Source organism: Sinocyclocheilus grahami, unplaced genomic scaffold (genome assembly GCF_001515645.1).
Source record: "Sinocyclocheilus grahami isolate Dianchi unplaced genomic scaffold, SAMN03320097.WGS_v1.1 scaffold530.1, whole genome shotgun sequence".
NCBI classification, from domain to species: Eukaryota; Metazoa; Chordata; class Actinopteri; order Cypriniformes; family Cyprinidae; genus Sinocyclocheilus; species Sinocyclocheilus grahami.
Genome location: NW_015505709.1, coordinates 1,343,567 through 1,355,742, shown reverse-complemented (window position 1 = coordinate 1,355,742; position 12,176 = coordinate 1,343,567). Strand labels below are relative to the sequence as shown.

The window sequence follows — 12,176 nt, the reverse complement described above, 5'->3', positions numbered from 1 at the left end:
AGAGAGAGAGAGAGATTAGCATGTACCTGCACTAGACAGAGTATTTTGGTGTCTATAGTATAGTACATGTATAGAGGAGAGGTCTGAGGTCATGTGTCGGGTGGTGGGACAGAACAGTGCAGGAGGAGATGAAGAGGAATTCTGTGCGCTCTTCCCGCTGTCATCTCTCCGTCAGACCCTCAAGGAGATGTTGGTGGGACTGCTGGATGACGTGAGCGTGTGTGGGAGGTGTGAGTGTATCTCACTGGTACTGACATCATTTCTCAGTCTTTTTTCTTTGTTTTTGTGGTTATAGAGTGAGTGTTTGCATGTATTTATGGTAACACTTTATAATAACATTTATTAATATATTAAACATTGTACATTATGTAAAAGATCTTTAAAGGATGAGTCAACTGTATGTAAGCCATTTGTAGATTGCATTTGTTTGGGGCAGGACTATCAGTTTTACCAACTAATGGCAGATGAAAATTTGATGAATATATTTTTATATATAATCATATTTGAATGTTATGCATTATATAATGTTAATTATATAAAACTTAAATAACACTTATCTAAATTTTTAGTAGTAATATTTAATAACAATAACATGTCCATCTAGGGTGTACATTGAAAAAAAATGTTAGCTGTGCTTGTTAACTATAATTGAGAAATATATATATATATTTATAATATGTAAATGGAAAATGTATGTATTATATATATACACATTTTTTAAATAAAATTTGATATAATTATTATATAAACTACTTTTTATATTTATCCTTACTGGCAGAAAGTGAGTTAATTGTACACTTTTTTTTCTTCTTTTTTTTTAACATTGTACATTTATAAAAAAAAAAGTGTCACTATGCTTGTTAACTGTTTTACAGAAATATATATTTATAATATATAAACAAAATATTCAAACAATTTTATAAAATTGTATATAATTATTATGGAAACTACTTTTTTTATATTATTTATCCTTACTGGTAGAAATTGAGTTAACTGTATTATCTAAATAAAAATATTTAACTTCATATTTTCATATTTTGTTTTTACAATGAACAATCTGAAGTGCAAGCCATTTGTGTGCGATTATAAGGAATTCAACATTTAATTCATACATTTTCTAAAAACGTATGTCATCCTTAGAAGTCAAGTCAAGTCACCTTTATTCATATAGCGCTTTATACAATACAGATTGTGTCAAAGCGGTTTTATAGTGTTAAACAGGAAAAAAGTTTGTCAATGCAAGATGACAATAACAATCAGTCAATTTTTTCAGTTAAAGTCAGGCTTTATAAGAAATTAGCAAGATTTCAAAATGTGTATGATGTTCAATAGGGAGACTAATATGGTCATACTTCTTGGTTCTAGTAAGAACTCTAGCTGTTGCATTTTGGACCAGCTAGAGTTTGTTTATTAAACGCGCACAGAAAACCACCCAATAAAGCATTACAATAATCTAACCTTGAAGTCATGAACGGAAGATGCATACCATAGGGCTGTGGCTATTGGCAGAACAGGCACTTGACCTCTGTATTGCGAAGGGCCTCTATAACTGTACCATATGTAACATGGGCCATGGCATATGTTTCTTGTTTACATCGTGCAAGGTACAATATTCTGATTGTTTGCATCTTGTTTTTAAGCCCATAAATAATAATGTACTCATTCTAATGAATTTATATTGTAATGTACTCATTCTAATATATTAAAATCATCTTAACATTGCTGGTAGGTTATCATTGCACAAATCAACACAAATCACAAATCTCTACGTTAAAAAAAAATAAAAATAAAAAATGAGAAGAGTTCTAACTAATGCGCTGTCTTCACTGTACCTCACGCACACTCGTTTGGTCAGATCACGCTGCGCGCGTGCACAGACATTCTTTTTTGCGTTTAGACAAACTTTTTAGTGCTGACCCGCAATTTTATCAATAAAATAGCTTAATCGCTGAAGAGCTCCATTATCGTTCTCAACAAGGAGCTGGTAACATCATCGTTTCTAAAGCAATTAAAGCCACAGCTTCACTGTTAATAGAGAAATGCGGCAAAACGGTGGTAATTCATACATAGCTGCTCTCTCTCACTCTCTCTCATAAATGAATACTTTTCTGAGAATAGAATATTGAAGTGGAGATCGCTAAACTGCAAGCTAACCGGTGTTTTCAGAAACCAAACAATGGAGAGAGTGCATGCACATGGTTGCCAGGTTGACAAAGATAAGTAACACACTTAGCAGATATTTCCCTATTGCGCAAGTGGGAAGCTCTGTTTTGAGGATTACGTCTCTTTATTGACGTGACATGACATGTGGCCAAGTATGGTGACCCATACTCGGAATTAGTGCTCTGCATTTAACCCATCCAAAGTGCACACACACAGCAGTGAACACACACACACCGTGAACACACCCGGAGCAGTGGGCAGCCATTTATGCTGCGGCGCCCGGGGAGCAGTTGGGGGTTCGGTGCCTTGATCAAGGGCACCTCAGTCGTGGTATTGAAGGTGGGAGAGAGCACTGTACATTCACTCCCCCCACCTACAATCCCTGCCGGTACGAGACTCGAGACCTTTGGGTTATGAGTCCGACTCTCTAACCATTAGGCCATGACTTCCCCAGCCTATCAGGCAACACCGGTTGTGTTCCTCTGCGGCCAGATTAAATATCAGTTTTTTATTTGTTGAACATCAATTAAATTGTTACCCTTAAATTGGTTTGGATGTTTTTTTGTATTTGTTAGTTCGAAGAACAGACACATTCTCTATAGTATGATATCTAGGTGAAAGAGTCTCTATGCGCTGACTTCTGTGATAGTAAGATTCCAACAGAAAATCTAAGCTACACGGAGCTACAATCTCAAACCACTCAGCAGCACGCAAAGTCCATTTAAGGCAAGTCATTTCACTCGGCGGCCATCTTTGAAACGCCTCTTGGGCATGCAAGTGCAGCTCATATCTCTTTTAATGGGGAAACATCGAGTGACACGTTTTAGGTATTCTATAGTCTTTGGCAGCACGGCAGACAAGAACCCGGAACCGTAAAATATAGAAATTATATTTTCAACATGAAAGAAAGTAGTTTCACTTCATTATGATATTTTTCTCAGAATGTTGCCCTAATTCGCTGTCCTTCAAATGTCCCCTCACAATACAGAGTAATTATTACAAGTTATAATAAAGTGTTACAGCTATGGTTATATAACTTGTGTTTCTGCACGCAGATAGCCTGGACCACTTTATCTCATGCTGTTGTTTTCTAGTGGTCTGCAATTACTGTGGACATTGAAATGATCTTACTTGATTGTGCATTGTGTGTCAAAATAGATGAGTGTGCTTGTGAACGCATCTCCTATGACCTTAAAACACTCTCAAATGCACTTCATTATGATTGTACTGAGTTTTGAAAAGAATGATAATTTCGTATGGGTTTTATAGTAGGTTTTTCTTCCCATCCTTTATGTGTTGAGAGCAGCTCTGCAGAGCCGCCCAGAGGGGTTTATCAGTTTGTCAGCACTGTATTACACTCTGACAGCACAGATTACGATGACAAATGGCTTGAATTTTCACCGGTGATGCTGTTTTTTATGTGGTCCGGTGAAAGCGCACCACATGTGCTCTGGAGATAAAGCCTTTAGGAGAGCGTTTGCATTTTTGAGTTGAGCTTTGAGTCAACATTTCTTGCTCTCAGGCATTGTTGGAGCCTGTTTCTAATGGTTCGGTTGTTTTATCCAGCAGTGCTGGATTGTATTGATTAAGAAGCAGGTCACTGATACAGCATTCAGTGAGTGAATGTGGGTGAGAGCGTCATTCATAAAACATTCAGGTGACGTCCCAGGCACAGGGAGTGTGTTGAAATCCCTTTGATTCCACTAGAGTTTGATTCAGTCAATGTGTAAAGTTTAAATGCTAAACACACCGCTTAGCATTTAAAGAAATTAAAAATAAAATTGCTTTGGATTTTCCCCCCAAAAAACATGAATGTGAAATGAATGACATTTTACTGCTAACTTGTTCTTGCCACTTTACTTCAAACAACAATAAAGTTGAATTTCTGGTTCCATCGTCCCAATATAGATTATATATACTGAACAAAATGATAAACGCAACACTTTCGTTTTTGCCCCCATTTTTCATGAGCTGAACTCAAAGATCTAAGACTTTTTCTATGTACACAAAAGGCCTATTTCTCTCAAATATTGTTCACAAATCTGTCTAAATCTGTGTTAGTGAGCACTTCTCCTTTGCCGAGATAATCCATCCACCTCACAGGTGTGGCATATCAAGATGCTGATTAGACAGCACGATTATTGCACAGGTGTGCCTTACGCTCACATTTTAGCGTGGCCTTTTATTGTGGCCAGCCTAAGGTTTATAATTTTGCCTAACTTTAGCTTTTTACTTCTGGCGATGGTATTTAGACTTCATAATTCATAATCACACTTGTGTTCATTTGTGAAGATCATCTTGTTGAAAAAAGGGTGGAAACCATAAAGCTTATTATCTGCAACAATCCAAAAGCTAAAGTAAAAATCCTACTGCGTTTTTGTTGAGGAAACCAGAGTGATGCTGACTTCTGGGTTGGCCTACAAAAATACATCATCACTGCAGCAGTCTACTGAAAAACAGAACTAAAATACATTGATCTTCTACTTTCATTTACTTTGTAGAACTCAGAGATGGTGTGTAATCTCTACCAGACCTTCCCTGAAGTCTCCGTTCTTGTGCCAGAGGGCCACAGGAACCCTTACTCCACTGAAAATGCCCATGCCAGATCCTCTCCCCGTCACATGTCCGTCACAGAGCGCCTGCGCATGGTCATTCAAGAGCTGGTGGACACCGAGAAATCTTATGTCAAGGTACTAAACCGTAGCTGTGGCATTTTTCAAAGTGTATTCATTGTTTTTATGGAGACATTAATTAAAGCATAATGCCTTTTTCTATATTTACACTGCCATATCACTTGTGTCCCGTTGTTTAGGACCTTGGATCTCTATTTGAGATCTATCTGAAGCCATTACAAAGAGAAACCTTCCTCAGTCATGATGAGGTATGTTTTGCAGTGTAAAATAAATAATGTGTTTTGGAGTCCAAATGGTCTTATTTTGTTATATTTAACTAAACTGAGTCAGACCCGAGCTCAGTTTAGCACATAATGTCCGTAATTGCAGTTTCATCCTTTTCCTGTAGATGGAGTCTCTGTTCGGCAGCCTGCCAGAGATGCTAGACTTCCAGAGGGTTTTCCTACAAACCCTAGAGCAGAGGACAACTTCCTCACCAGACTACCATGCACTAGAGACTCCAGAGAAACTCAAGGTAAAATATGGTGATGAATTTATGCCGGATTGTATGATTAACCCTCTGATGCATAAAAGAATCAGTTCCTAGTCTGGAACACCTGGAATAAACGAGACAATTAAATACTAATTAAGTACTTTTGTCAAGCATTTTGTTGTAAATTTAAAAACAAAATGACATAAATAGGTCTGTCATACAGAATTATGGGTAAGGGTCAAGTCAACGCACTGTTGTTATTGTTAAGTAAAACTGTTATTGTTAAGTAAAACATTTTTGTTATTTGAAATAATGCTGAAATATGATATTAGATGAAAAAGTTAACAATTTATTTATTTAAATTATTATTATTTTAAATGTTGCTTTGGCAAGCAGCTGAAAAAGTTTAAAACTACTAACCAAAATAAAACTCAAACTGAAATAAAAATAAATTAAATCTATTTAGATAAATAATTAAAAAAGAATAAAAAAATCACATAAAATTACTCAAAATGTAACTAGAATTAAAATGAAAACTGATAATATAAGTCAAAATATTAATAAAAACTAAAAGGTGTCAATTTCTCAAAGTTGAGATTTATAAATCATCTGAAAGCTGAAAAAATAAGCTTTCCATTGATTTATGGTTTGTTAGGATAGGACAATATTTGGCCGAGATATAATTATTTGAAAATCTGGAATCTGAGGGTGCAAAAAAATCAAAATACTGAGAAAATCATCTTTAAAGTTGTCCCAATGTATATTCCTAATCAAAAATTAAGTTTTGATATATTTACTGTGGGTAATTTACTAAATATTTTCATGGAACATGATCTTTAATAAATATTCTAATGATTTTTAGCATAAAAGAAAAATCTATAATTTTGACCCATACAATGTTTTTTTGGCTATTGCTACAAATATCCCCGTGCTACTTAAGACTGGTTTTGTGGTGCAGGATCACAAATAGTACATTTACTGTACGAGGTTATCACTCATGGATATAACATCACAAAATCTGTCCATTATACAGACACCATGCAGACTGTTAATTTAATTAGACTATTAATCTGTTTTACATTTGATACATGTTTTCTTTTTCAATCTCGCATCCAGAAACTCCTCTTCTCCCTGGGTGGCTCTTTCTTATACTATGCAGATCACTTCAAGCTTTACAGCGGCTTCTGTGCCAATCACATTAAGGTGCAGAAAGTTCTCAAAAGAGGTAAAACTAAAACATAAGCATCATCTGACTTGTCTCGTGGCATATTTCAAAAGAAGCCGAAAGAAGATGAGCCTGGTTCATATCATTCTCTGATTTGTCTGATGGCAGCAAAAACAGACTGGGCATTCAAAGAGTTCCTGGAGGCGAGAAACCCCACCAAACAGCACTCGTCCACCCTGGAGTCGTACCTCATTAAACCCGTGCAGAGAGTTCTGAAGTACCCGCTGCTGTTGAGGGAGCTGGTGTCTCTCACCGACCCCGAGAGCGACGAGCACAGCCACCTCACAGGTGAGAATCTGTCATCATTTACTCATCTGACTTGCTTTTAAATTCAGTCAACCTTTAATTCATTAGTGATTCAATTATGAATTCAGCGAGTTAGCTGACATAAATGGTCTCCTTTCTGTCTGGTGCAGAGGCATTAAAGGCCATGGAGAAGGTGGCCAGTCACATAAATGAGATGCAGAAGATCTACGAGGACTACGGCACAGTGTTCGATCAACTAGTAGCAGAGCAGAGTGGCCCTGAGAAGGAGGTGCATACAATTCTAGAATTACTTTTAAAAGCATACAGGGATCATATTATATGCAGTATATTTTCCCTTTTATGATTTCAATATCAAGCCTGTGTGTCGTGTGTCTCAGGTCACGGAGATCTCCATGGGAGAGTTCATCATTCACAGCTCAGCACTCTGGCAAAACCCTCTGCCCTCTTTGGGCCGCATGAGAAAAGACCCTGAACTCACCCTCTTCGGTAAGTCAGATCTGATTTACTGTAACTCTAAAAACCTTGCAGTTTATGCCGTGTAATACATGTATAATATTAAAAAGTCAGTGCAGTAAGTCAGTGTTTTTATTCCTCCAGTCTTCAAGAGTGCACTCATTTTGGTGTATCGGGAAAGCAAGTTAAAGAAAAGAATGGTGAGTTTTGGAATGTAGCACATGGGGTATTTTTATTAGGTCTGTCAATTCATAAAAATATACATATTTTCATGCTATGCCAAATATTTAATTGAATTATTCATGTACTTAAATATTTGCAGAATACTGATACTTAACATTACATGAACAGATATTACTTTATTAGAGCAGATTGGTCTATTTATTGATGAACAGACAAAAAAACAATTTAGAAATCAAAATATACACTGCTCACCAAGGCTTCAATTATTTGATAAAAACAGCAATATTGTGAAATATTATTACAATTTAAAATAATTGTTTTCTGCATTAAAATGTGATTGTAAAATGTAATTTATTCCTGTGATCAAAGCTGAATTTTTCCAGTCTTCAGAAATCATTCTAACATGCTGATTTTGCTGCTCAAGAAACATTTCTTAGTATTGTCAATGTTTGTTTGTGGAAACCATGATTTTGAGAAAGAATAGAATGATTTATTCGGAATAGATTTTTTTTTTGTAACTATGTAAATGTCTTTACTGTCAAGTAAAGTTTTATATTAATAAAAGATTTATACTAAAAGTATTATATTAATTCCTCAAAATCTATCTGACCTCAACATTTTGAACAGAGGGCACGTATGAATATATTATATATTGTTACATATACAAACAAACATTTGTTTTCTTTTGATATACTTCAAGCTTAAATTACAGAATTTACATGCAGGTCTGAGGTCAAGATTAATAGTGTTTTTAAGTAACACATTAAATTGACAGTCATGGTTTGGTTGCTGTTTGTAAGTTTTATACTGACAGACAGCTAACAGACATTTGTATGTTTATCCAACTAGACGTCTTCACGACCCGGGGATCTGGATCCTTTTAAATTCCGCTGGCTCATTCCTGTTTCATCCCTTCAGGTCCGACCTGGAAATTCAGCAGGTGTGTGCAACGTGATCTTCCTGTGTAAACTAAGAGATATCGCTGATGAACATGAGTTTGACATGGATTAAACAAGAGCTCTGTTCCTGTCAGAGAGTAGATCCAAGACAGACATGGTATTCAAATACCACTTGAACACGTCACATCAGAGCTCGTAAAAAACCCCCCAAAAAACTAAATGTGTATCATGAAAGTCTCAAGCCCTTTTAAAAGACCCATACATTGGCAAAATTAAAATCCAGTCCATAGCTTGCTTAAACATCCTACTCTTTCCTCTTTCAGGGTCAGAGAACCCCTGTGTTTGGGAGGTTGTTCACACAAAATCTGAAGTGGAGGGACGACCAGAGATGTCCTTTCAGCTCTGCAGCAGGTAATGATACTGAAAGTAAAAAAAAAAAAAAAAAAAACTAATAATAAATTAATAACATGAAAAAAATACAACCTTATTTACCATGAGCTGATTCTTCTTAACGTAATACTTCACCCAAAGATGAAAATTCATACTTTAAACATGTATTACATGAGGGTGAGTAAATGATAAGTAGAATAAAGCAATAAGCCCCAAGAAGCTGTGGTTTACAGTGAATTTATAACCGCTAAGGGGTGGACAACGCAAAGTGGAGTCTACTTATCTTCTTCACGGGGCTTATTGCTTTTATAAAATGGTTATTCCATATACGTAGTAAGGTTTCACAGAATAAAACAGAGCAAATAAAGTGTAATGATATTAATAAAAACAGTATTCTTCCACCAAACAATGTAGTTCCTCAGAAACAGTTGTGGTTCCAACAAAGTGGTTGACGAGAAACACACAGAAGTAAACAAAGGTGTATGTTTGTAGTGTAAACAGCTTCAAACGTGGTTCAACCAATCAGAATATAAATATAAAACTAAAAACGATCCGTTTTATAATTTTCAGTTTGGGGCGAACAATCACTTTAAGGGAGTTTTACGAACTCAAACATTCCTCAACCGTAGTAAAATTACCGTAATCTCTTGTGAAAAAGAAGTACACTTTAGCATACTTTCAAAAAGAGTATTTATTACAGAAATAATATACTTTAAAAGAATATACTGAATATGGTGCGTACAATATCAAATAATACACTACAGTTTAAATTATAATCAAGTACTTAACATGTGCTTAGTATGTTAGTCAACATCAGAATACTGTACTTATGTAACGCACAACAAAGTGTACTTCTTTAAAGTAAAACTTTTAACTTGACATTTACAAAGCACACTTATTAAAAGTGTCAAGAAGCAGTCATGAAAGTACTTTCTTTAATTGCATGTAGGTGGCCTTTAATTTAATTCATAATAATACAGATTTTAAAATATACTTTTAAGATTTAAAGTATACTACAAGTTAGGCCTGGGCAATAAAACGGTATCGATATTTATCGACGGTACACCTTCATCGATATCGATAGAAAAATAGTTCGATAAAGCGCACGATATATAGTGGCATAGGACTATGAGTGACGCAGACAGCACACACAAACACATGCTCAATTGAGTGCTGTGCCTGCCTGTGATGAGGAGATTGTGAATAAAGAATGAATATTAGTCGAATTTAAAATAAACATTTGCATTTGAATGTTAAGTGTGCATCAGGGAGCGTCATCAGTGGCGGTCGAGATGCGGTGATCATGTAAGTGACGTTGTTGCATTTTAATGTTTTGTTAGTCTAGCCCACGAGACGCGCCGCTGCTGCGTCATTCAAAATATTAGAGAAATATAGAAACTCAATGCGGAGAAGATCTTGAATGGGTTAAAACTGAAACTAAGCCATTCACACAGAACGCATATTCAGCGCATTTTTTAGACGGACAAATATGACTGCTGCTCTCACGTCTCACACAAGAGATGTATAGAAAGCCATGCAAAGTTGAAACAGTTTAAACTTTTAGAAATCACGTCACGAATTTGTGGAGGTTTATTCCTTTTCGCGGCATCTCATATGTTTTTAAATGCAGTCTGTGTGAATGGCGCTTCGGCTCTTTGGATTAAGCAATGCATAAATACATGATGCTGTTTTGTTCATAATTGTTTATGCAATTTACTAAATTATATTTGATTTTTATGAGTTAATTTAGACGTAATGCACATTTTTATAGAGTTACTTCCTTGCGTTGACAATTTAAATGCGCTGCATTATTTTGCTCATTGCGCCCTCCTGTGGTCATTAGACAGTTAGCCTGTTTAATATCTGTAGCGCAAAATCTAGTGAGCTGCCTACCTGGATGCCATTTTACAAGATAATAGGCAAATATTGTAGTTATGCTGCCTTCTAAGGCACCTTGCTTTGCTCAGGTTCTAAGGCAGTATCACGTATTCTTATCAGAAATTATCCAAGATGACAGAGTTAAAAAGAAATTGACTATAAATATACTTATTCAATACTGAGAAGTTTGAAACATTTTTTTGCTTATTTGATCAAAAATACAATAAAAACATTAATATTATAAGACATGATTATTTTTTTAAAGAACTGCTTTAATATATTTTAAAATGTTATGTATTCCTGTGATGGCAAAGCTGAATTTTTAGCAGATTTTTCCTTTAGAAGTCATTCTAATTTGCTGATTTGGTGCTCAAGATTTCTTCTTATATCAATGTTGAAAAAAAATCTTAATTATTCCAAACTTTTGACTGGTAGTATATAATAAAAGTTCAATTTAACCGGGGTTCTTATAGTCTTGGGGAAACTTGGATATATGAGGATATTTAATAAAATCTAAAAAAAAAGATTTTTTTATAGACCTGGAAAATTAATAATAACAATAAAAACAATCCTAAAACATTTTTGTATGTTATGCCAAGCTCTAAAATATTTGATTGGGCCAAATTGGGAGTAAACAAAAATTTTAAATACTTAATTAGTACGAGTGTAGTATCGAAAGGGAACTTATAAGAAAGCATGCATACACACATACAGCTATCTGAAGATGAAGTCTCCATGAAAATGTGGTCCAGAAATGCATCTTGCCAAAATGCCTGGATAAGATTTATATATTAATTGCATATCAAATTTCCATTCATATTATTTGTTTGTTTATTTGTTTATTTGGATCCCCATTAGCCACTACCAAGCTAGTGGCTATTCTTCCATTTGGATTATTTAGTTTTAATATAAACTAATAAACTCCTATTTGCAGCTAAATCATGAAAGATGGGAAAAGTCTTTAAATAAATAAATCCAATAAATTCAGTGTATTAATTGGTTAAAATGAGTGAGCTCCCTAAAGAACATTCAAAACTTTTGGCAATCTGAATCTTATTTTAATAATATTTATTGTTGTCATTTTAATCTCTGGACACTGACGTTTTCTGTAAACTGAACCTTATGTGCGACTGAGAGGAGTGTCCCAAATCAGGGTAGTCAGCTCACTAGGGTTTGGAACAGCCTTAAATTCAGAGCACAGTTTACTTATCCAGAGCATTTCATATGTGCTGACACATGTATTATTAATACACGAGCAAAGACTGCTTCACTGTAAGTGAATACTGTAGCTTTACATTTGTATTTGCTTGTTTGACAAAGGCTTTTCTCAGCTCAAGACTGAAATGGCTTGATTTCACTGAGTTGGGCAAGTTTTGAATATAGAATATTTTGTCTAAATTATGCTTGTATATGTTTCTTACAGAACTGTTGAATCCAATGTGTGATTTTTATTATTCAAAGCAATTTGCCAAAAAAGAGATTTAACTCAGACTGAAAGTCTAAAATTATTAAATGCCCATGAGAAATATTCAAAACTAATACAATACTAGAAATTGCAATGTTAACGAATAACTATTGGACAGCAAAATGCTCAGTGGGTCAGCAGGGTCAGT

The 12,176-nt window shown here is 35.1% G+C and overlaps 1 protein-coding gene across 1 annotated transcript in view; it reads left to right on the top strand.

Annotated features, from left to right (window-relative positions):
* The window catches only part of LOC107555290 (T-lymphoma invasion and metastasis-inducing protein 2-like), a 51,585-nt gene extending 42,875 nt beyond the window's left edge, over positions 1–8,710 (top strand). Inside the window, exons 17-27 of the mRNA XM_016238042.1 lie at positions 59–247; positions 4,665–4,853; positions 4,976–5,044; positions 5,185–5,310; positions 6,385–6,493; positions 6,602–6,781; positions 6,910–7,028; positions 7,138–7,246; positions 7,358–7,413; positions 8,246–8,336; positions 8,619–8,710. Coding sequence (XP_016093528.1) covers positions 59–247; positions 4,665–4,853; positions 4,976–5,044; positions 5,185–5,310; positions 6,385–6,493; positions 6,602–6,781; positions 6,910–7,028; positions 7,138–7,246; positions 7,358–7,413; positions 8,246–8,336; positions 8,619–8,710 — 1,329 coding nt within the window. The remainder of the gene's footprint in view (positions 1–58; positions 248–4,664; positions 4,854–4,975; positions 5,045–5,184; positions 5,311–6,384; positions 6,494–6,601; positions 6,782–6,909; positions 7,029–7,137; positions 7,247–7,357; positions 7,414–8,245; positions 8,337–8,618) is intronic.
* The last annotated feature ends 3,466 nt before the right edge of the window (positions 8,711–12,176 follow it).